Source organism: Lissotriton helveticus, chromosome 2_1 (assembly GCF_964261635.1).
Source record: "Lissotriton helveticus chromosome 2_1, aLisHel1.1, whole genome shotgun sequence".
In the NCBI taxonomy this organism is placed as follows: Eukaryota; Metazoa; Chordata; class Amphibia; order Caudata; family Salamandridae; genus Lissotriton; species Lissotriton helveticus.
The window spans coordinates 1,366,978,452-1,367,004,537 of NC_136059.1; the positions used below are offsets into that span (position 1 = coordinate 1,366,978,452).

Sequence of the window (26,086 nt, forward strand, 5' to 3'; positions counted from 1 at the left end):
GTCTAAAAAGCATTGTTACAAAGGTCTGTTATGTTTGTTTATTTAGAGTGATAGAATGTGAATTCCCAGACAGTATTCCCACATCTACCTGCATTACAATATATTCTGAACAAGCAATTCCAATTATAGAGGATCTGTTAAATATGAGTTATGCATTAGGCTGTGGCTAGTGGAGAGTTTCATTCAGTAGCTGCTTAGCTTGTTTCTCTCTCGTCTTGTATATAAATGATAAACTTTTCTGTGTTCACTCACAGGATATTATTTTAACACTGAAGGAGAAGTTGTCCATCAACAGCATAGAACATTTTGCCTTGGCACTGGAAGAGCAGTACAACATCGCCAAACTATACCTTTTGCATGATGAGGAGCTCATTGAGCAGGTAAGCAAACAGAAAAGGGGTACATAATTCTGCAGATCGTTTGCTGATATAGGCCAATACTGTCCACGAATGCTCAATTGCTTAATGATGTCTGCACTGGGAACAGAATAAAGGTATTAGCTGTGTGACATCCACAAACATATGATCATTTTCTATGACATTGTGGAGATCCAGAGCTACACAATATAATTTGAAATGGTGGGAAAATCAAAATGATGCTAAATAAATCTGACACAATGAGTTCAGTACATTGACCCTACAATATTTATTTGATGCTTTTATTCAAATGTCACTTTCATGTTCCTTCAAGCAGTGCTGCATGAGGTCGACAAGTGTGCTGCAGTTTGTCGGAAGACATTTTACCCATCTCACACTAAACTGCACCCCCAGTGTTGAGTCACCTCCAAGGCCACGGTACAGGGCTATTTGGGGATATTTCAGGATGTAACCCTCAAGAAACCATATACCCATATGATGTGCCTAGGAGAGACTTTGCATAAAAAATGGGGAGGTGGGTTAAAATTACTTCCGACACAGGCCATGAATCATCACATATCGATACTCTTCAGAAAAACTGGAAAAGATATTTAGAAATCACACAGAAAAACAAACGGAAAGGCTTGTTGGTTCCAAATAATAAGAGGTTACTTGGAATAGTTTATTCAATGCTTTCAGGTGTGAGCACTTCTACCAGCTAAAATGTTTGAGTTATTTAAAGCAAATTGCTTAAAATGTTTCACATTATATACTTCTGACATCGGCAAGCCCCTAATGTATACCCCATCAGCCGCAACTTGTACTACTCTATTCATCTAACCGCATCTTGTTGGACCTCCAAGTCCGCAACATCGACTTCAAGCTCCTGGACAACTCCAGTGTCTTTGGTTTCTCCACACTTTTCACTCACCACTACAGACGTCTGTGGTTATTATCTCAGAACAAGGCTCCAACCAATGACTACAAATGAAGCAGTCCCTGGACCATCTGCCTCTTAGAAGTCATATCAGAGATACCCATAATATAAGCAGATTTCACCTTTCACCAACTCATGTTGGCCCAGGTTTACTAACACTTTGAACCGGGTTTGTTTCACAGAAGTGGCTCAAAGTCAGTGCAAAGTGTTGTAGTGGGATTTATTTACAAATTGTGATTTGCGTTAGAAAGTTACCAAAATTAGCCCAATCTAGTGTGATGCGCTACTTTGTGTTACTTTGCATAAAGGGGTCATCCCATGGGTGGTACACAGGTTGATATAAATCTCTATCTACTTACATTTGTGAACAGCTATTTGCCACAAAAAGTCTCCACATTTTCCTAACTTTACATGTGTACTGCACTCTACAGCACACAAATAAAGTTGGAAAAGCATTAAAGCATAGTCTTTGTACTGGAAGTATCTTTTTCCTCGAACAAAACATATGCTTGCCAGAAAGTACACACCAATGCACCATTTTGCAAGGGTGTGCGCGTTTGTGCATGGCTGCCTAAAGTGCGTCAGTGCTGGGCAGGTTCAGACTGGCAAACAGGGCAATCAGCCAGGGCCCGATGGGCTGGACTGACAGGTCAGTGTGTTGACAAGTTTTCTGGCTGTTGCTAGGTCTATTTTATGGTCTGCTTGTCTGATTTTTAATCTTAATTTCCCTGATATTAAAATAAACATTGCCTGCATCAAGCTCACATCAATGCAGACTTCTGTACCTCACAAACACTTATACAATTGCCCCAATTAGCAAACAAGAGCCACTTTTTTAGCTGCGTAGTTCACTAATAGGGACCATTTTTATTTTGATAGCCAAGCCTATTTTCTGTCCTAGTCGAACCTTGGTGCTGGGGGAGAGAAAAACAGTGCCACACCCTAGTAGATTTGGTGCTGTTCTTCTCTCACCCTTTGGCGCAACACAGCAACTTGTGATATTTTTTTTAAAGAGCCGCTAAATGTAAATTGGGGTGGTTGAGTGTGCAGTCAAGTTTTGTCAATATTTCTAACAGTCTGCCAACAACAAGGCATAATCTCTGTGGCACCCTACATATGGTCCTAAGGCAATCACAAATGCACTTGATGACTTAAACAGACTGTGTATTGACTGAGTGGCTGTTTTAACTGGAACAACTCATGCAGCGTCAAATACTTCAGAAATGTATGGAGTTTTGTGAAAGGATTTGTCAGATGCCAGGACCTGTTTCAGCTTAAGAATGATCCCCGCCCAGCTATATTGTTTTTTTTTATTCTTTAGGGGCCTATTCAGAAACTGCATTTTGGAACTCTTTAGTAGTCCAACAGCACTTCTACTTAAGTACTACAAAATGCTGTTCACAAATCTATAAACGTAAATATCCACCTCCATCTCTCATGTCTTTTCTATGCGGAGATCCTCACACATGCAAATGTACTACTAGTAGTAAACGTAAGAGGAATCTGGAGAGAGGTTCATACATTGGGCATACTTACTACAAAAGAGGTCGGATTTAGGAGGAATAAGGAGGGGTTATGAGAGGGTTATAGAAGGATTTAGGGAAGTGCATTCACCTACTCACAATGGAATAAGCCTGGTGCTATTCACAAGCTGCAGTCCAAAAGTTACTACAGCCAAAAATAACTCAAATGAACAGTAAATGCACTCCAGCTCAAAGCTGGAGTAAGTAGGGCAGCACATATGGTCATTTAATCTATTTAAATAGTATATATATTATATTTAAATACAAAACTTCATTAACATAATATATATATATATATATTTGTAATTTAATGTTACTAAAATTATCTAACAATAAAACAAATATTAATATATTATTTAATTTGAAAATATTTTGTTACCCTTTTTAAACTTAGTAATTATTGTAACATGAATTTGTATAAAAAATATAATGAAATTACTTGCATCACTTTAAATAACTATTAATATATGTTAAAAAAATAAAACAATTCAACTTTAGGTGGGATGTTTGAAAAATTAATAATTTCAATTTAATATTTTCAAAAGAATTACATGTTAAATTGTGTTTTGTTCTACATTAAATATATAAATTAATTGACATTATTATTTACATAATATGGTTAATTATTTTGAAATGTATTAATTAAATTAAAATATTTTTATGCTACATATTCATTATTTCTATATATTAGTTGCAGAATTTGAATGAAATAAACACATGTACAGAACTATTAACTTAATTTTGATTTAAATATTCAATTAATATTAAGTTAAATGAACATTATATTTCTAAAGATTTATTAGCAATAAATGTCACCTATACTAAAAAAATATTTTATTTTTATATTAATAATTATTAGCAATGATGTATAGAGTTAATTAAAACAAATGTAATTATATTTTATACAATTTACCTTATATTAAAGTTTAAATTCCAAAAAGATTATTAAAATTTGTTAAAATAAAATAAACATGAAATGATATTTATTTATATTTTAAATATTTTAATTTCATTGCATTATTGGCTTTGGGAGAGTGTTGATGTGTCAGTCGTTGGCCATGTATGGTGCTGGACTTACTATTGCTTATTTTTGGCAATAGTTGCATTACACTTGTAAATGTGTCCCCTATTTGAGGTGGTGTAAACATATAAGTATACACTTTTTTGTAACTTTACATTCAGAAATGGTGAATAGCCCAAAATAGTAAAGTTGCTCAAAAGTGTAAGAATAAACTTAAACGTGTACATTTACTCACATGTAAATGTACCTTTGTGAGTAGCCTTCATTGTGTTTATTTCAGATATCTGAGGCAAGAGCAGCCAAATCACTTCAGGTTTAATCTAGCTAAACCACTTCAGGTACCTTCTATGTCTTGTCTGTTGGTGAGATCAGTAATTACCCCCTCATCTCTGTCCCCCTCATCCCAGTAATTAATGATTGGGGCATTTCTACTTCGCACAGACCTTTAACCATACCTATCATATCCTACCTAGTCCTTTTTTTCCATGCATATGCAGTAAAAGAATGTCCCTCCCTTGCCGTACCTTCAGTATCTTTTCTCTCTCCAGGTATGGCATGATTTATTGTATATTGTTTATTTTTGGCGATTAATTACAATAAATGCGTGTAGTGAGTTATTCCAGCAGCCGATGTGCTTCCAGCTCATGTGCTTGGTGACAGGGAGCTGATTGAGATCCATGAAAGATGTCGCAGCCTGTGCTTGTGCACATTAGCGCATGGGCTCAGGGAGGCAAGGAGATGCATGTTTGCATTGGTTGGTTCTCGCAGCATATCAGACCTTTGATGCAGGAATTTCCTGTATAAGAGACGCTGCTCCTAGAGGTACCTGGGTCTAAACAGTTTCACAGTGACTGTTTTCTTGTGTTCTTAGGTGCTGTGTGTAGGGTGTCAACTCTGTTTGGCAGTTACAGGAGGGGAAAAAGCCCCATCTAAGCAGCGCCATAAAGAGCCAATAGAAGATGATGAAGAGGTTCTGCAGATGCATAGAACAGAACTACAAACCCTGAATAAAACAGCGTTGATGGGAGGAGCTTTGCGCGCAACCAAGATGGCCGCGTGAGCAAAGGGCTCCCGAGACCCTCGTAACCTCCCGAATATATCCTGTCACTTATCCTGTTTGCAGTCGACATCTTTGTGCAGATGAACCACTGGTGATCCTGAGACCGTTTCCGCCATCGCGATCGGACCCCGGGGACCGGAGTTGTGGTGCTGAGAAGTTTGCGGCCTTCGTCTCCTGGATGCCCGGCGCCCGAGTTGACATGGTGCCCGGGGCATAATTGAACAACATCGACTTGGGGCAGCGAAGACGCCCGGTCCAGCTCAGTTTCACTTTCGTTTCTGATTGTCGCTATGGTCTCCGGGCTTGCGACTCTTCATTGACTTTCGCTCTCTCGGCCCCCTGCCGCACTATCGCCCTGGTTGGCAGTCCCTCTGCGTGGAATTCGTTCCTTTCTCCCTGGTCGATCTGCTGTGTCTCCCCTCCCCTTGCCTTTGGCCTGGACATTGTCTGATATTGTCCCGACATGGCGGGCAAACCTGAGGGAGACAAACAGAGGGTAAAGAATACCAGACGGGGCGGCTATACCCAAACCAACGTCATGGATCGTTATGCTCAGGTTCGGGGGTCACCCAGCGGGACCGGTAGGCCGCTGGAGGAGGCGAAGAGTCCATCGACTCCGGCGACGGAGCCGACACTGCAGGATGTGATGGCCGCCATTGATGGTATCCAGCCTTCCCTTGGGAAGCAAATGGAGACTCTTGCCCATAAGTTGGATACGGTGGCGATTGATGTGAATTTGATTCAGACAGACCTCACAAAAACCACTGAAAGGGATAAATCGCTGGATATTAAAACATCGAGCCTTGCGGACGACGTCGTTGAATGACAAACTAAAGTCCGTACTCTTGGGGCCTCTAATGACATGGTTCTCCATCGCCTGGAGGATTTTGAGGGATGGGCCCGGCGGAACAACATCCGTACAATTGGCGTTCCGGAAAAGGCGGAAGAGCAAGCTGCTGACCTTTTTGTTGAGGGCCTTATCGTCAATCATTTGGCACCCAAGGGACTGAGCAAGGTTTTCATGGTGGAACGGGCCCATAGAATCCCGGGTGGAAAACCGAAAGTGGGAGCCCCGCCGAGGCCTTTGATAGCACGGATTTTTAACTTTTGGGACAGAGACACTATCCTTCAGGCCTCGCGGGCGGGTGGTCCCCTGAAGTTTGAAAACTCCTCCATCAGTTTTTACCCGGACTTAACACAGATGGTCCAGAAACAGCGACTCAGTTTTCTGGGTGTGAAAAGGAGACTTCGTGATATGGACCTCAAGTATGCCATGCTCTTTCCTGCCAAACTGAGGATTGAATACAATGAAGGGCGTACTTTTTTGATAAGCCTGAAGTAGTGGCTGACTGGTTGGACACTCTGCCGGCCCAACAGGATCCTGAGAGTCAGCCTGGTGGAGTGGAGGAAGGACCGGAAGAGCAGGAATAAGCGCCGTTTCCCTGGTCTCCGGGGACTATGAAGGGGCTTTTAATGTGGTGGTTCTGAATCTGATTTATCACTGCCAGTTTTTCTTTAGCACGGGGGTTGCGGGGCTATCGTTGGGGTTTGTTCCTCCTCTGCCTTACTTTTCGTAGTTTAGTTGAGGGTGTGAGGGCGACAGGCACACTGCAAGTTGGGGTGGATTTTTATTCGTAAGCAGGGGTGCAGGGTGGGGGGTGTTGTAATGGGTTGTTTGGGGGTGGGGGTGTGTGGATGTTTTGTTTTTTGTTTTTGCAAGGTGCTATAATGCAGGACATTTTTATCGAAGCATTGGACTCAGCTCGGGGTTGGACCTTCTTTTTCTTTTATGATGGGGGTAGGGGGTTGAGGTTGATGAGCTGGAATGTCAATGGATTGGGGGACAAGATTAAGCGTGGGGTGGTACTACAGCTCCTGAAACGTCATTCCCCTGATATTGTTCTTCTTCAAGAGACTCACTTGGTGGGGCATACGTGTCACGCCATGAATAGGAAGGGGTATCGTCTGGTGGCCCATGCTGGGTTCTCCTCTGGAGCTCGTGGAGTTGGGATCCTTGTTAAAACCGCTCTCCCGCTTGAGGTGGAATCCACGGTCATTGATGACAGAGGACGTTATGTGGCGATTTCGAGACGGTGGGAGGGCCGTACACTTACCATGGTTTCTATTTATGTTCCTCCAGGCTTACAGTCGACTACCTTTGCTGATTTGGGGCGTATGCTGCTTGAACTCCCTGGCGGGTCCCTGATCTTAGGTGGGGATTTTAATGCAGTGGTTTCCGGTAGGCTTGATAGACATCCACTTAGGGACGTAAGGGGGACGCATTATTGGCTGCCTGATTTTATTGACGTGCTGGGCCTGGTGGACTGTTGGCGACTGCTTCATTCTACTCAGCGGCAGTATACGTTTCACTCGGGTGCCCATGGTAGTCTCTCCAGAATTGATTATGTGTTAGTCCCGGCTGCACAGGCGTTTAGTGTTACAGAGGTCCGGCATATGGCTCGGGGGATTTCTGATCACTCCCCACTGTGGCTCCGATTGGACTTAGTCCCGGGTGCCGAGGGTCGGGTTGCCCCGATTAACCCTTGGTATCTTCTTAGCCCTAAAATTCGTAGTGAGCTTGTGAAGGCTCTGGATCATTATTTCCGAGAGAATGAAGGCTCGGTTTCTTCTGCTGTCTCCTTATGGGAGGCTTTTAAGACCATCCTTAGGGGTCAAGCCCTGTCATTGATCGCTGGAGTTAAACAGTAGAAAGAGGAGGAAGTGGTAAAGATAGAGACGGAGATAACAGATTTGGAATAGGCTTTGGAGCAGGAGGTGGCCCACTCGAAATTGCATGTTCTACAATTGAAGCAGCTTGAATATAAGTCATTGGTGTCGGATGCGGCGAAGACCCTTAGCCGGGAGCAACAGGGGCGTATCTATGATGTTGGGGACAAGGCTGGCAAATTGATAGCTTGGTTGGATAGGAAAGATAGAGCAAGTCGTGTGGTGCCAGAGATTGAGATGGAGGATGGGGCCCTGGTTACCAACCCGCAGGGGATAGTGTCGTGCTTCACCAATCATTTTCATACCGTTTACTCCTCCATGTCCGATAGACCGGAGGAACATTCTCGTTTACTACTTCGGGATATAGCCCTTCCAAGTCTTTCTGAGGAAGATAGGGATCTCATGGATCCGGCGATCACGGCGGATGAAGTAGCGTTAGCCATGCGTTCCTCGCGTTTGGGTAAAGCAATGGGCCCCAATGGTCTGCCAATAGAGTTATACAAGCTTCGGCCCGACAAGATTGCCCCGTATTTAAGGGACATGTTCATGGAGTCCCGCGATAGCGGGTTTCTCCCCCGGGATCAGCGTTTGGCTACCATAGTTGTAATTTTAATTATCAAGAGGGGGGTGGATCACTTGTCCTGCTGAACCCGGATTAATCGGTATTCGTTGCGTCCCTTGGTAAAAGAACCCTCATGCCCTCGAGTTGATCAGCTTGAATAAGCGGTATATCTTGTTTCTCCGCTTTGGCACTCGGGTATCTGCATAATCATCGGGTTTTTTTTAGGTATGCAGCCTCCACCAGGAGGTTTTTTGATCCAAGGTTGTGCAGTAGTGTCCAGTGATAGTGGAAGTGGTGATATTTAAAATAAGACAGAATCCAGAGAACGAGTTTTATTAGTCTGGGTTCGGGGTTAGTGAAGTTGAAAAACTTTTTGGTATGCGTAATGGGAATATTAGGATTCTCTACGCTACCTGTCTTCGTGTTTATAAAAAGGTCGACATGTTTCAGCCCTTTCGTCAATCGATCAGTGGGCTTTCTTCAGGACCAGGGTGTGCATGTGTGAAGAAGATAACTTTATCCCTTCCTTTCAGAGTTACACTTTTCGTGCCTATAGAAAAAAGTATATTACCTTGGAATTAAAGGAACGTCTTATTTTGTGTGAATACATTCTATATGTGAATGGTTAAAAACATTATATACAACGCCTACTACTAGCTTACCAGCGCTACCACTTTAGGCAACCACATACTCTTATCTAGCCTTCACAAGTTGAGTTGTTCTCATTATTCATTATATCAGTTTTCTGTTAGTTCATAAATGACTGATGTTGTTGTTCCTTTTATTTACTTATATCAAAAAGGAGGGAAGAGGATTCATGGTCCATTCGGTTCCCCTGGTTCAATACTAAATTAATCAAAAAGGGAATGGACACTGGTATCTACTTAACCATCGGTCAAGTATTGACAACCCTCATAGAACACCTGGTCTAGATCGTTGCGGTATATCTTTTTTCCGCCCCGCCAGGGATCTTGGCATAGTCATAGGGTTGTCAAATAACGTGCGGTATGCCTGCCTCACCCGAGGCTACCTCTGGTTCAGGTAGAAGTATCCAGAAATCAGAAGGAAAGAGGGGAATTTTACACTAAAAACAGTGTGTCACCATAAAAGATATTTTAATGAGAAATAGGTTGACACTGTGTTAAAAGTTAACGATATATAAGGTATAATCGAGTTACTTGATTACCATATATCAATCAATATATGGAGGTGTCGACATGTTTCAGCTCTTGTGGCCCAGCCGGGTCTAGCGAGCTTTCGTCAGGACAATAAACAAACAAACAACATATAAAAGGTACTCACACAACTAGTGTTGGGTCCTATTTAGCTTTTTAAGCTGAATTGTTACCTATAATGGGGGGACACAAAGTACCACATTGAGAGTATACAGTGTAGGTGATTAGGCATTATACTGTTAGGTAAAAAGCACAAACTAGAATTACTAGTGCAAAAGAATAATATGTATCTAATTCAGAGTACATACAATTGCGCAGGATAGGAAGGGAAGGAGGTAAGGTTTAAGCAAGGAGCAATTGGAGTGTCACATTCAAGGTTGAAAATGGGTAATGTATAGCCATTAGTAGCTAAAGCGTTGTCTCATCGCTTTCATTTCAAAAGGTAAAACATAAAAGCCCCGGCGCATTGCTGTTCATATGCGCGGAAGCAATTGGAGTGTCACTTTCAAAGTTATAATGGGTAATGTATAGCCACTAGTAGCTGAAGCGTTGTCTCATCGCTTTCATTTCAAAAGATAAAACATGAAAGCCCCGGCGCATTGCTGTTCATATGCGCGAATGAAGAAGGCACCGTTTGTGTATTGAGATATTCAGTGTGGTTTAGTTTACCAGCGTCATTAGTAAATGAAATGAAAGCCTTAACCCTGGTACGCTGATTTTAATATGCGCGCTGATGCAGATACGCTAACACACAACCCAGCAGTTATACGTAAAAAGTACCTTAATAGGTTTAGTTTGTCAGCATCAGCAGGAATGCAGAGTCGCTGTACGCGGTCTTTGCTATAAAATATACACACAATTAGGCAAAGGTTGCTCGGAGTTCTTACCGGTAGGACGACGTGTTTGAAGATCTTACCCGCATGGACCGGCTTTCAGTCCTGGTGCTGACTCCGCTCCTGGTTACGGGCGGAGCTCAATATCCGGGCTTAAGGCTGGTATCTCAAACACAGAAAAGGGACTAAGAGAATTTGGCTAAACACATACTACAAGATGGCTGCCACCAAGTCTTACCACGTAAAGAATTACAAGATGTGGTCACAATGTCAACATGATAATCAGATGGAATATTGGTAAAGAGTGTTAGTAGTTACAGTCACCCATTTAGATGCCAAGTTATCATAATTCATTACCCCCAGATATTGGTAAAAAACGGGTGCAGCTACCAATCTGATGGGTGTCACTATTCATCTGATTAGTTAATGTATGGTGTTCAATGATATTCTCAGAGGGTGCCACTTAGTTAAACTGGTTCCAAGGAACATTGTCATTCATTCCCCGTACATGGGTGCCAAGTCGGTCCTCCCACCTTTGCTCCTTTTCAAACAGAACTTGCTCGGCGTTATCATTCTTGTTCTTTAGCATCTCAATTACAGTCCAGCGTAGGTCCTCACACGAATGACCTGCTTCCACAAAATGTGTACAGAGCTTGGTGTTATTTTTCTTTGTCCTGACATTACTCCTGTGTTCCCCAATTCTCAACTTGATTTTTCTACAGGTCATGCCTATATATTGGCGTTCACAGGGGCAAGTGACCATGTAAATTACGTGTGTTGAGTTGCAATTGGTGTGTTGCCTTTGGGTCCATTTCAGGGTAGATGTCAATTGTAGAGTTTTTGTGGGTTTTGTTAATTTGCATACTCCACAAGTGCCGCATGGATAGTGTCCTACTATCGGTTCCATTCTCATGTCTCTAATCACAGGAATAGTCTGTTTCTTCTGTGGTCTTGTGTGGACCAGGACGTCTCTGATGTTTTTTGTTCTTTTATTGGCAAATCTGGGTTTAGGCCAGTTCAGTTGTCCAGATGTAATTATCTGCCAATTTTTTCTGATAAGCTTTTGTACATCGTTAGTAGCCGGACAGTAAGTGGTTACGCACGTTACCAGATCTTTTATAGGTTCCTTTTCATTGATTTGCAAGAGGCAATCACGTGGCTGATTTTTGGCCCTTTTCATACATTTCTTGATCACAGAGGTGGAGTAGTCTCTCTTTTGTAGTTTTAGACTCAATTCCTGTGCCTGTATTGTGTAATCGCTATTCTTGCTGCAGTTCCTTTTGTGGCGGAGGAATTGACTGAATGGGAGGTTGTCCCGCAAGGGTCGAGGGTGGTAACTGCAATAAGAAAGCAAGCTGTTCTTTGCCGTTGGCTTTGTAAAAGTTCTAGTCTCTAATTTTCCTTTTTCATGGAAAATGGTCAGATCCAGGAAGTCTATACTTTTATTACTGGCAGCAAAAGTGAACTTGAGCCATCGATCTCTTGTGTTCAGCCAATTCATGAATTCTGGAAGATCCTCTTTTGTATCCCAAATCAGCAGCACATCATCTATATAACGTTTCCAGTATATGATACTGGAAACGTACGGATTGGTCATGTTCAACACCGAGTCTTGTTCCAGTTGGCTCACATAGAGCCCTGCCACCGAAGGAGCACAGGCACTCCCCATGGAGGTTCCATGAATTTGAAGGAACAATTGTCCATTGTACTCAAAGTAGTTTTCTTTTAACACTAAACGACAACATTCCAAAATGAAGTGGCGAGGAGTTTTATGAAGCCATTCTTGGTGAAAAAGTAGATCTTCTAACATTTGCAGAGTGTCTTCTTGGGGTAAGCTTGTATACAAGGCTTCAACATCAAGCCCTACCAACAGCATTGTGTTGGGATTAAACTCTAAATCTGCAATTTGGATCAAGAGGTCCCTGGTGTCTTTTAAGTAAGTTGGAGTTTTCTGAACCAGCTTTTTTAGATATTCATCTGCGAATTTTGATAGGGGCTCCAACAGTGACCCTATGCCCGAGACGATTGGGCGTCCTGGTGGTGGCAGTCTGTTTTTGTGAGTTTTTGGGAGTGAGTAAAAGAATGGGCTGTATGGGCACCCGAGGAAGCACGTAATGAAACGTGAGGAGGTAGGTGCAATGTTGGGGATTTTTAGAACTGCCATAACAAACATACAAAGTAGAATGCCCTGAAATTCAGCCCCACTCCACTAGATCTTCATTTATTTAAATTAGGATTTACATGGGCTAAGAATATACAAATTCGAGTAATTACTGCATGATAATACGAGTGAAAAGACTCTTTATACTACCCAGTTGGATGAGAGATAAGAAATCACTTTGTAGAGTGACAAATAAACTGAGTGAAGGAAATGACGGATATAAGTATGTAAATGTGAAGTGAATGGGAATCTTGAAATTCACTTCTATTGTTGGTCATTCAAATTAAAATACTGAGCTCCATAACATCTAGAGGAATATAGTTATAAAAGGAACAACAACATCAGTCATTTATGAACTAACAGAAAACTGATATAATGAATAATGAGAACAACTCAACTTGTGAAGGCTAGATAAGAGTATGTGGTTGCCTAAAGTGGTAGCGCTGGCAAGCTAGTAGTAGGCGTTGTATATAATGTTTTTAACCATTCACATATAGAATGTATTCACACAAAATAAGACGTTCCTTTAATTCCAAGGTAATATACTTTTTTCTATAGGCACGAAAAGTGTAACTCTGAAAGGAAGGGATAAAGTTATCTTCTTCACACATGCACACCCTGGTCCTGAAGAAAGCCCACTGATCGATTGACGAAAGGGCTGAAACATGTCGACCTTTTTATAAACACGAAGACAGGTAGCGTAGAGAATCCTAATATTCCCATTACGCATACCAAAAAGTTTTTCAACTTCACTAACCCCGAACCCAGGCTAATAAAACTCGTTCTCTGGATTCAGTGTTATTTTAAATATCACCACTTCCACTATCACTGGACACTACTGCACAACCTTGGATCAAAAAACCTCCTGGTGGAGGCTGCATACCTAAAAAAAACCCGATGATTATGCAGATACCCGAGTGCCAAAGCGGAGAAACAAGATATACCGCTTATTCACGCTGATCAACTCGAGGGCATGAGGGTTCTTTTACCAAGGGACGCAACGAATACCGATTAATCTGGGTTCAGCAGGACAAGTGATCCACCCCCCTCTTGATAATTAATGTTAACACAAGGAAACTGGATGGATCAAAGCATTTCCTTCTCCTTACATTGATCACTAATACCATAGTTGTAATACATAAATAAGGGGAGCCACGGAATAAATGTGCCTCGTACCGGCCGATTTCATTGTTAAATGCCGAGCCTAAAATTCTTACTAAGTTGTTAGCTAATAGACTAATCACGGTCATCGGTGATCTAGTTCATCCAGATCAATCCGGTTTTGTCCCGCACAGGAATACGGCATTGAATCTTCGGCGGCTGCATGGCGTTATCGCTAGGGCGGCGACGCTGCGTGAGGCGGCCATTTTGGCATCCTTAGACGCCACTTTGGCGTTTGATACTGTAGAATGGCCGTATTTGTGGGCGTTGTTAACTAAATTTGGTTTCGGCTCAGAGTTTATTGGCTGGGTGCGGATTCTTTACGCGGATCCCCTCGCTCAGATAGTGGTAAATGGTCGCGTTTCTGCATCGTTTAGTCTTGGGCGTTGTTAGAAACGGGACCCCCGGCCGGCCAACGCTCACGCCAAGGTCAGTCAGGGATCGCCATTTCTAAGGTCAGGGCAAGGGAGTTACACACCAAGATAACCCCTGCTCACCCTCTAGGTAACGTGACGCGAGCAGCAAGGCTAATCTCGGAGGCGATGTGTAAAGCGTTTGCGCGCGCACCCCAGCGACAACACCCTAGGCCCACCACAAAGGAAACTCCACACAAGGTTATATTAGAAAATAGCCTTTGTATTATAATAAAAACACATTAGATAAGACACACACTTTACAATGTGCCAACAGGCACGGGCAAGATTTACAAGGGATTATGTACAGGACAGGGCCACCTGGACCACTGTCAGGGGTATGCACTTTTTAGAAATAATACTTGTAGGTATAACACTTAGCACATAAACATATAATGAATGTAGCACACAAAATAGTTACATGTAGCACACAACCAGGACTTCCTGGTAAAGGGTAAATACCTCCTACGCAACCCTAAACACTGTAGGAAAATCACGCAGGGAACTAGGACCTTATCATCAGGACCTATGGAAGGAAAACCATCACCTAAGCAAGTCACATTTAGCAAAGGGAAGGAAACCTAAAATAATCACCTAGGCAAGTCACATTTAGCAAAGGCAATAAAACATCAACAATCCTCTAAGCAGGTCACTTTTAGCAAAGGGGAATAAACCATAAACAATTACCTAAGCAGGTCACTTTTAGCAAAGGTAATAACATAAACAATCCTCTAAGCAGGTCACTTTTAGCAAAGGGGATAAAACATAAAATACCTAAGCAGGTCACTTTTAGCAAAGGTAATGGGACATCAACAATCCTCTAAGCAGGTCACTTTTAGCAAAGGGGATAAAACATAAAACACATTGCACATGAGGTATCAACCACGTTCAGAGGTGCAGGTAGAACATTTGTGCAGAAATCACATAAGCATGTAAACCATAAATTGTGCAGGGTGCACGTAGCACAAAACTCGAATTGTCCCTCAGGCCAACTGGCCTCGCAAGGGCCGAAATGCCCTGAGTCTCAATGTCAGGGAAGGCTGCGCAGGCAGCCAAGAACACAAAGCCTAAACGGAGCAACTGTCCACTAAGTGCTGGACAGTTGTAAATACAGATGATCAGCGTTGGAGCCTCGTGGGCTCAAGAACAATGGTGGGGCTAAGAGCCTCTCTGGGCTCTACATAAATCAACTGTGGGCGTGAGGAGCCTCGGGGCTCTGAACAAAGAAATGCCCTCTCAAGAGCCTCGCTGGGCTTTAAATAACAAGATGGGCGATGAGCCTCTCTCAGGGCTCACACAACAAAGAACTGCCCCCTCGAGCCTTCTCTGGGCTCAACACACAATTGCGGGCGTGGGGAGCAGAAAAGAAATGGCACCTCAGAGCCTCTCGGGCTCGATGAACAGATTGCCCCCAGGAGCCTCGGGGCTCCCAATTACAAATACAGGGCTGTTGGAGTCCTTCGTGGACTCGGAATGGACGTCGGAGCGGCCCGCTGCCAACCGGGGCCGCTCTATCACCCCCGGGATGCCTGGAGCCTCTCGGGGCTCAAAGAAACAATGGGGCTGACCAGGAGCACCAACGAGGCCCACCCACACTCACCGGCTGCTCAGGGACGCTGGACGGGAGCTCTCTCTCCTCGGGGCTCCGGCGGTGTCCTGGCGCTCGGTCACGCTGCTTTCTGGCTGCGGCGGAGGTCCGGGGCTCTCCCTTCACTCGGGAGCCTCGGGACGGCCGACGCAGGCTGCTTCCTGCTTCCTCCTCCTCCGATGACGCGGCGGGAGGCTCGGCCGGCTGGGCCAATCCCAGCGCGGCTCTCCCGGCAGCTCCTCTCGGCTTCTCCTCGACCATGGGACTGCGGCGCTGAAACCACGGGGCAATGCCGGGTGGGCACCGGCTCTCAAAGTAAAATAAAAACGGGTCAAATAAGCGGCAAGGTCCCTGGCGGGGTGGTCACCTGCCAGGGGACTAACTGGCAGAAAGAGCGGGCAAATGCGGCGTGGGCAGCCGCTAGAGTCAAGATAAAGCGCTCGGCGCGCTAGAAGGCAAAGCAAAGCGCTATTGAGCGCTGGGGCAAAAATAAAGCGCTCCTAGCGCTATAAATCAAATAAAAGCGCTACCAGGCGCTCTGGCAAGTAGGGCTTCAGCAAAGTCCTTGTAGGTAGGCAGGGGGGCAAGGCTGGGCCCAGAGCCAGCTCACTGGGTCTCCAGGCAGGGAGACAGTCCAAATGGCGGTCCTCTGGCCCAGCAGCAGCAGCAGCCCCCTCTGGCAGGATCCAAAAGTAGAACAGAGAACAACATTCATGGGGACACAGCCCCTTCTTATACTGTGAAATCCTTTGTTTCAGGGTGCAGGGTGGGGGGAAAACCAGTTGCAGCTGGCTTGGGAGTACCCTGAATGGCCCAACCACCCCTTTCATTCACTGGGGAGGCTAGGGTCGTTAGACACACCACAGGGGGGCGGAGCCAGCATTGTGTGGGGAAAACACAGCCCATCCAGGACACAGGTACACTCCTCCCACACATCACTCATGCTAATCTCACACTCACCACCGGGCAGACCCATCCAGACTTCCTGGAGCCTGGCATGCCAGCCAGCTCCAGCCAATCATGCTCCAGCACCCTCACTGCACACATACATCAATGTCCAGAAGTAGCACTTCCCTTCTAGACACATACAAGCCGCACATACCATCGCGCAGCATTCATTCTCACGAGTTCACACATACCAAACTCGAGCCTGCACTCCCCACACATCAGGAACTAACATGGACACACACATTCTCCATGCATTCCTATGGGAGGACAGGCCAGCCATACTACACGCACGCACTTTACTCTGGGACACAGGGAAAAAGTGCGCAGAGACCCAAAAATCACTAACACTGGGTCACAAATAAAAGCAAAAAGATTAGGGGTGAACCTGCCCTAAGGGCTAAGTCCAACACAACTCCCTTCCAGCCAAAACGCAGGGCAGACCAATCACCACCGTGATGGGCTTCCCTGCTTGGGGCGATAAAACACGGACGCGGGCCCGCAACTGCAGGGACACCCTCCTGTTTTACGCCACGGTGAACCTCTGGGGTTCCTTCTAAAACTACTGGTGGGACTAACTGGGGTACCCCACTGGTACTCTCCAGCTGCCCTCGGCCAGGACCAGGCCCTAGGCCACCCAGGGGCCACTGGATCCTGCCTACTCACAAAGTGGGGGGTAGTAACCCCTGGCACATAATAGCCATTTTCCACCCTTCCTGTCTGCAAGACAGGGCTAGACTGCCACTGGTTCTCCAGCCTAGGGTCTACAACCTCAGGCGGACCAGGAGTCTCAGGGAAGGCTCTCCTCCCCTTACCTCTTCTTCTAGGGTTCCTCCTCCTCCTGCGAGGGGTACCCTCTAAACACCATTCTCCCAACCTAGGGTTTAACCCCTCAGGTGGTACCGGGGTCAGAGGTGGGCTCTCCCACCCTCTGCACCCCCTTCCAGAGTCCTGCTCCCTCCCAACCGGGGCGGTACCTCTGGATGAAGAACTGGTCAGGACACTGATTACAGTAGTCCCACCCTTCAGGTCAGGCGGATCCTGAACCTGGCCTTCCAACCTCCGGTCTAGAACCTTTGGTGGAACCAATGCCTGGCACTCCAGGACTTCTGGGGACTCACATACTATCCCCCAATCACTCCTTTCGCTGGACTCCTGTACCCTCCCTACTGGAGCGGTACTGCCAGACTCTAGAACCATAGAAGCTCCGCTTACAGATCCTCCAGGTCCTCTACCCACTAGGAGATCTCCCTCAAGTGAACTAACAGGCAAGCCTAGGTTCCCATCCTGGTGTTCCCTAAAGAAACCATGCAGGCTCTGAGGCAGGGCTTCGGGCATCTGGGGACTCTCGGTCACACACTCACTCCCGCTCCACTGAGACAGGCAGTCAGCCCCTACACCTTCCTCACTATACTGGGACCTAGCTGGGCTACTCTCACCCTCCTCCACCATGCTGGGCTGGAGGACACCTGACCCACTATTGTTGGAATCACTCACTAGTGACTCTAAAGAACCTCTTGCACTGTCCCAGCGCTCTGCTTCCTCTGCAAGGTCCCAAGGACAAAAACATTCCAACTTCAGCAGGTGCTGGCGCAACTCTGGACAAACAACACTGAGCAACTTCTCTTTGAGAAACATATTGACTATTCCGTCCACCTCATTGTCCGAGTTAGCCGTCAGCCAACCCCACCTTGCATCAGAACAGTCATCCACAAAATACTGCCACTCCTGGTGAGGCAGTCTCCTAAGGTTCCTGAACTTCAATCTGTTCTGCTCCTCTTGGGAAACAGGTACCATACTCGGAGAACTGGGAGTGGGACTGTCTACACTAACACTTAAATAGCTGCCACCACTGGACTCAACCCTCCCTGGGGAATCCAGAAAATCAAAATTGCACTCAGGGGATAACCTACCCTCTAGGGTTACCTTCTCCCTGAACAAGGCCCTTTCAGCCTTTAGCTTGGCGCGCTCCAACCTGAGCTGTTCCATCGCTAGCTGATGCTCCCGCTCTTCCCTCCTATCCAACCACTCCTCTGGGGACAGGACAAGGGATGGGGCGCTGGTACTGACACTGGACCCAGCAAGGGACTCCCTATCTATGGGGTCCTCACCATCTGCTGGTGCCCATTCACTGTCATCCTCATTCACTTCACATTCTTCAGGGCTCCCCACAGACTCACCACCCTCATGGCGTGCGGCCCGGGCCCTATCTCTCTCACTGTGCTCAAGATCCCACTGACCCTTTTGCCATTGGATCAGGCTGTCCCTAAGCTGGGACTGAGTACCCGATTCACTCACCTCCATGCCTCCCTCTTCACAGAATCTGACCAGCTCTGACCTACTGTACCTAAAAAGACCACAGAGATCAAAAACAGGCTCCATTTTGGCGGACGTTCTCAAGAAGAGTTTGACACAGAGAACCTGGGGGTCTGAGCTTAACAGGAGTACACAATTACAAAATGTCAGCAAGATTCCTATCTCAGAGACCTTGCACTCCTCTATCCAGTGTAACACACCCTCATTCACACCCCCCCCGGTAAGGCAGTTTCTACCACCCCTGATTTCTCAACCTGACCATAAAGCGACACAGGTACCAATGTGGGAGTAGGGCGGGGAACAAGGTACTGGACACAAATCACAAAATGACACCTTTCAGGAGAAGCAATACTGATCTTCCCTAAAAAACAATAATCCCCAAAATGTGTTTATCCAAAATTGCAAAGTTTTGTAGTGTGGCCTGTCGCCACTGTGGTACAGCGCAAACGCAAGTCCAATCCGCACCGCTTGCCACCAATGTTAGAAACGGGACCCCCGGCCGGCCAACGCTCACGCCAAGGTCAGTCAGGGATCGCCGTTTCTAAGGTCAGGGCAAGGGAGTTACACACCAAGATAACCCCTGCTCACCCTCTAGGTAACGTGACGTGAGCAGCAAGGCTAATCTCGGAGGCGATGTGTAAAGCGTTTGCGCGCGCACCCCAGCGACAACACCCTAGGCCCACCACAAAGGAAACTCCACACAAGGTTATATTAAAAAATAGCCTTTGTATTATAATAAAAACACATTAGATAAGACACACACTTTACAATGTGCCAACAGGCACGGGCAAGATTTACAAGGGATTATGTACAGGACAGGGCCACCTGGACCACTGTCAGGGGTATGCACTTTTTAGAAATAATACTTGTAGGTATAACACTTAGCACATAAACATATAATAAATGTAGCACACAAAATAGTTACATGTAGCACACAACCAGGACTTCCTGGTAAAGGGTAAATACCTCCTACGCAACCCTAAACACTGTAGGAAAATCACGCAGGGAACTAGGACCTTATCATCAGGACCTATGGAAGGAAAACCATCACCTAAGCAAGTCACATTTAGCAAAGGGAAGGAAACCTAAAATAATCACCTAGGCAAGTCACATTTAGCAAAGGCAATAAAACATCAACAATCCTCTAAGCAGGTCACTTTTAGCAAAGGGGAATAAACCATAAACAATTACCTAAGCAGGTCACTTTTAGCAAAGGTAATAACATAAACAATCCTCTAAGCAGGTCACTTTTAGCAAAGGGGATAAAACATAAAATACCTAAGCAGGTCACTTTTAGCAAAGGTAATGGGACATCAACAATCCTCTAAGCAGGTCACTTTTAGCAAAGGGGATAAAACATAAAACACATTGCACATGAGGTATCAACCACGTTCACAGGTGCAGGTAGAACACTTGTGCAGAAATCACATAAGCATGTAAACCATAAATTGCGTAGGGTGCACGTAGCACAAAACTCGAATTGTCCCTCAGGCCAACTGGCCTCGCGAGGGCCGAAATGCCCTGAGTCTCAATGTCAGGGAAGGCTGCGCAGGCAGCCAAGAACACAAAGCCTAAACGGAGCAACTGTCCACTAAGTGCTTGACAGTTGTAAATACAGATGATCAGCGTTGGAGCCTCGTGGGCTCAAGAACAATGGTGGGGCTAAGAGCTTCTCTGGGCTCTACATAAATCAACTGTGGGCGTGAGGAGCCTCGGGGCTCTGAACAAAGAAATGCCCTCTGAAGAGCCTCGCTGGGCTTTAAATAACAAGGTGGGCGGTGAGCCTCTCTCAGGGCTCACACAACAAAGAACTGCCCCCTCGAGCCTTCTCTGGGCTCAACACACAATTGCGGGCGTGGGGAGCCTCGTGGCTCGCAGAAAAGAAATGGCACCTCAGAGCCTCTCGGGCTCGATGAACAGATTGCCCCCAGGAGCCTCGGGGCTCCCAATTACAAATGCAGGGCTGTTGGAGTCCTTCGTGGACTCGGAATGGACGTCGGAGCGGCCCGCTGCCAACCGGGGCCGCTCTATCACCCCTGGGATGCCTGGAGCCTCTCGGGGCTCAAAGAAACAATGGGGCTGACCAGGAGCACCAACGAGGCCCACCCACACTCACCGGCTGCTCAGGGACGCTGGACGGGAGCTCTCTCTCCTCGGGGCTCCGGCGGTGTCCTGGCGCTCGGTCACGCTGCTTTCTGGCTGCGGCGGAGGTCCGGGGCTCTCCCTTCACTCGGGAGCCTCGGGACGGCCGACGCAGGCTGCTTCCTGCTTCCTCCTCCTCCGATGACGCGGCGGGAGGCTCGGCCGGCTGGGCCAATCCCAGCGCGGCTCTCCCGGCAGCTCCTCTCGGCTTCTCCTCGACCCTGGGACTGCGGCGCTGAAACCACGGGGCAATGCCGGGTGGGCACCGGCTCTCAAAGTAAAATAAAAACGGGTCAAATAAGCGGCAAGGTCCCTGGCGGGGTGGGCACCTGCCAGGGGACTAACTGGCAGAAAGAGCGGGCAAATGCGGCGTGGGCAGCCGCTAGAGTCAAGATAAAGCGCTCGGCGCGCTAGAAGGCAAAGCAAAGCGCTATTGAGCGCTGGGGCAAAAATAAAGCGCTCCTAGCGCTATAAATCAAATAAAAGCGCTACCAGGCGCTCTGGCAAGTAGGGCTTCAGCAAAGTCCTTGTAGGTAGGCAGGGGGGCAAGGCTGGGCCCAGAGCCAGCTCACTGGGTCTCCAGGCAGGGAGACAGTCCAAGTGGCGGTCCTCTGGCCCAGCAGCAGCAGCAGCCCCCTCTGGCAGGATCCAAAAGTAGAATAGAGAACAACATTCATGGGGACACAGCCCCTTCTTATACTGTGAAATCCTTTGTTTCAGGGTGCAGGGTGGGGGGAAAACCAGTTGCAGCTGGCTTGGGAGTACCCTGAATGGCCCAACCACCCCTTTCATTCACTGGGGAGGCTAGGGTCGTTAGACACACCACAGGGGGGCGGAGCCAGCATTGTGTGGGGAAAACCCAGCCCATCCAGGACACAGGTACACTCCTCCCACACATCACTCATGCTAATCTCACACTCACCACCGGGCAGACCCATCCAGACTTCCTGGAGCCTGGCATGCCAGCCAGCTCCAGCCAATCACGCTCCAGCACCCTCACTGCACACATACATCAATGTCCAGAAGTAGCACTTCCCTTCTAGACACATACAAGCCGCACATACCATCGCGCAGCATTCATTCTCAAGAGTTCACACATACCAAACTCGAGCCTGCACTCCCCACACATCAGGAACTAACATGGACACACACATTCTCCATGCATTCCTATGGGAGGGCAGGCCAGCCATACTACACGCACGCACTTTACTCTGGGACACAGGGGAAAAAGTGCGCAGAGACCCAAAAATCACTAACACTGGGTCACAAATAAAAGCAAAAAGATTAGGGGTGAACCTGCCCTAAGGGCCAAGTCCAACAGGCGTGGTACCCGTCAGGGTTGCCCGCTGTCTCCCCTCCTGTTCGCTCTGGCACTTGAGCCCCTAGCTGCGTGGATCCGTTGGGAACCCTCTATGAGGGGTATTTATTGGTCCCCGGAACATGAAGATCGCCTCTCCTTATATGCGGATGATATCCTGTTGTACCTGACCTCCCCCAGGAAGTCCCTGATAGCATTATGTGATGTTTTGGCTTCCTTTGGTAAGAACTCTGGCCTGATTATTAACTGGGCGAAATCCTCCCTTTACGTACTCAGTGGTGCCGCTCCGGTTTTGCCACGTAACTGTCCTATCCAGATTGCACAACAGGGGTTCAAATATCTTGGTATTTATCTTTCAATGGACCCCTTGGTCCGTTATGAGAAAAATCTCCTTCCGCCCTTGGCGCGGTTGAAACGGGATGTAGCGAATTGGCGGAAACTTCCACTTTCGTTACTCGGACGTGCGGCCCTTTTTAAGATGATTTCTCTTCCTCGTTTTTTGTGTGCCCTGCAGAATACACTTGACTTGGTTCCTGGCAGCTATTTTCGCATAGTTGAGGGTCTACAGAGGAAACTGTTGTGGGATGGTAGGCCCCGGATTGCTCTCACCAAATTGACACTCCCCTGGTACGACGGGGTTATTGCTCTTCCCGACATTAAATGGTACTATTGGGCGTCGCAGTTGGGGGCCATCAACCACGGTACGTACTGCCCCGGGTCAAACCCATGTTTTGCTATGGATAGTACCATCTCCCTAGTGTATAAAAAACTGATTAATCATCGAGCAGACCTTCTGTTGCAACTGCGAGATCAGTGGACCCGTGACGGCCTTGAACTCGATGATGAGGACTGGCAGTCCGCGATCTCCTCCCCAAAGGAGGTCGAGATTCTGACTCGACTTAGATTGGTCCAACTCAAAGTACTACATAGAGTGTATGTTACGGGTCCCCATTTGGTTCATATGGGTTTTCTGAGGAGGGTCTGTGTAAGCGGGGTTGTGGCCAGTTGGCCACGTTTCTGCACATCATCTGGGAGTGTAGGGAAATCGCCGATTATTAGAGTAGGATCCACAGGGTGCTTCAGGAAGTTACGGGTTTGGCACTTTTGCCTGAAGCCAGGCGTTGCCTGTTGAATATCTGGGAGCCCACCGATCATAATGTGGCCCAAACTCAATGGGTGACCTTGGGAGCAATGATTGCTAAACGTAATATTGCACAGTTGTGGGGATCCCAACGGCATCCTACCATTGAGAGTTGGATGGATGACATGGACTGGTGTATGTTCAGGGAAAAAACTGTATACGTGGCTCGGGGACGTCCCCGAAAGTGGCATAAAATCTGGGCCCCCTGGAATAGATATAGAGGAGACATATGTGTGCCACCTGAGACAGTTGTACTTGATCTCCCGCTTTCCCCCTGATCCCGACTAAATATTGTCTTTGATGCCTCCTTTTCTTCCTTCCTCCCCCCCATCCATATACTTCTCATATTGTTGATTATATAATGATGATCCACGCTTGTACAGTCTACCTGCTTTGTGTAACTCATTGATACCTTGCTGTTTTCTTTGTTTATTTTAATAAAAAGAAATATTTAAAAAAACAGCGTTGATTCTACCCTTCAGGAGCCTCAAGCAAGGAAGGTAATGGAGGATCTGGACCATGCTCAAGAGACTGATAAAAGAGGGAAACATGTCAAAAGGAGCCAATTATGAGGCCTTCTTAAGCATATCAGAGATTGCTTGGTTTTGAAGAGAAGGCCCAGCAAAAGGAGGGGTTCTAATCTCAATTTAGTGGGGCCTATGTTGATGATCTGCCTTTGCATGAAGTGATAAAGCAAATTCCACTTAAGGGATACAAGGGCACTGGCAAATCATTAGTTCCTAGAATCTTTTCAATGAAACATTGCCTGGGGGATTTTGATATCTTATTCACAAACCCCTAAAGTTGACACTATTTTTTTCTTCTGGAACATCAAAGAAAATCAGGGTTTTGTTCCCTTTTTAGAGACCTTTGGACTCGTACAAATCTCCCAGAGTCTTCACAAAGGTACTGGCTCCAGTTGTTGAGACCTTTAATTAAGAGGTGTTTCAACATTTCCATATCGTTATGATTCGCTGTTGTATGCTTCTACTTTTTCAAAGGCCCAGCAAGATGTCAAGAAAGTGAACAAAATATTCCAGAGGTTAGCCTCTGTGATAAATCTTGAGAAGTCAAAGATTCAGCTCTCATGGATAAAGACTTTTACTGGGGTAGAATTCAATGCAGAGCTCGATTGCGTCTTTCAGTCACACAGCAGCCATGTGACAATTCAGAACAATCTATTTTTTCTATCTTTTCTGCTCAATCAACAATAAATTTCAGCCAGGGGATGATTATAACTCCAGATAATAATGGCAGGCGCAACGGCAGCAATTCCCTTGGCTTGCTTCCATCTCAAACCTCTGGTATGCCATTTGAATTAATCCATATTCAACACTCCAAGATGATGGCCTGGAATGTGAGAGGTTAGGGTAATAACATTTATGCTGTTCTAAAGAATTTGCCAGAGAAATCAAATCCTACAGATTAGATGTCTACCTAGCTCTTCTAGAAGAAGCACTGGGGATCATTCAGAAATCTTGATTCGAACTTTAGATTAGTTCAAGATTATAGAGTTCCTCGGAGATGATTTCACAACAGGATTATCGCAGTCTATACTCAAGTTAGCGGGCAGCCATTAAGGCTCCCAAGTTAGGTACAAATTGTACAGAGATAGCTCCAATGGTTGATCGACTTTTAAGGAGTTTTAGATTGGAAAAAATTAGTGGAGGATCTAACCCCAACTTGGGCTTTAGATTACAACAAGCCCCCTTTGAACCCTTAGAGGATGCCTATCTTTGTTGGTTTTCTTCAAAAATAGCCTTTTTGCTAGTTAATACCTCAGCAAGAGAGCAGGGAGAATTGGGGTTCTTGGTTGTTTCATATCCATACTTGCACTTTTTCCAGTTAGAGTAGTCCTCAAAGTGGACTGCAACGAATTCCAAAGATAAATTCCCCATTTCACCTCTCTCAGGAAATAATTTTCCAATCAGAGACAGATTCTGCAATACCTTAATTTCTGGAATTGGCAATAAAAGGTTTATAGCATAATGCTAGCCTCCTGTCTTGCCATTAAGTTCAGAGTCGCTAATTCGTTATCTGTTTTCATATGCCTTTGTGAATATGGGTAAGAAGTCAGCTTTTAAAATGATTAGTGGATGGGTAAACCAGGTGATTTTTCAATCATACAAGAATATAGGAATTTTCCCTCCATCATCTTTCTAAGTCAAGCCCACAAGAGTGGTGTCTGCTTCTTGTGCGGAATTGAGCGGTGGGTCTCCACAGCAGATATGTAAAGCCGCTATATGGTCATCACATTTGACATTTGTGAGTCATTATAGATTAGAACAAATGGATGACCAGAACTGTAACTTTGCTCCTACAGTGTTGATAGTGGCAATACATGAATTGTCTCCTGAATAAATGTATTTTCTGCATCAGTACAGAGTCAGTGCAAGCTATTGGGGCTTGTTAATTCCTCAAACAGTAATGACTGGTGGATTGATATGAGGGGTAACGAACAAATTACTTACCGGTAATCTTTATTACCCAGATCTGTAGTCTTCCTCATCTCAGTTTACATCCCTCCCCTCTAACCCCTTGTAATTGCACCTTTGTTTTGATCTGTGTAATATACAGGAGGTGAGGATACCCCATATGCATGCCATCACATCTTAAGGGTTTTTATTGATACCTCTATTTCAAGTGACATATCCTCAAAACTACTTCAACACTTTCAAGCTCCATGAGCACTAGAAACAGTTACTAC

At 46.0% G+C, this 26,086-nt stretch overlaps 1 protein-coding gene across 2 annotated transcripts in view; it reads left to right on the forward strand.

Annotated features, from left to right (window-relative positions):
- Window positions 1-26,086, forward strand: part of FRMPD1 (FERM and PDZ domain containing 1) — a 1,188,014-nt gene that overhangs the window by 842,125 nt on the left and 319,803 nt on the right. For both annotated transcript variants that reach the window (XM_078676303.1, XM_078676304.1), the window contains exon 8: window positions 255-380. In XM_078676303.1, coding sequence (XP_078532429.1) covers window positions 255-380 — 126 coding nt within the window. The remainder of the gene's footprint in view (window positions 1-254; window positions 381-26,086) is intronic.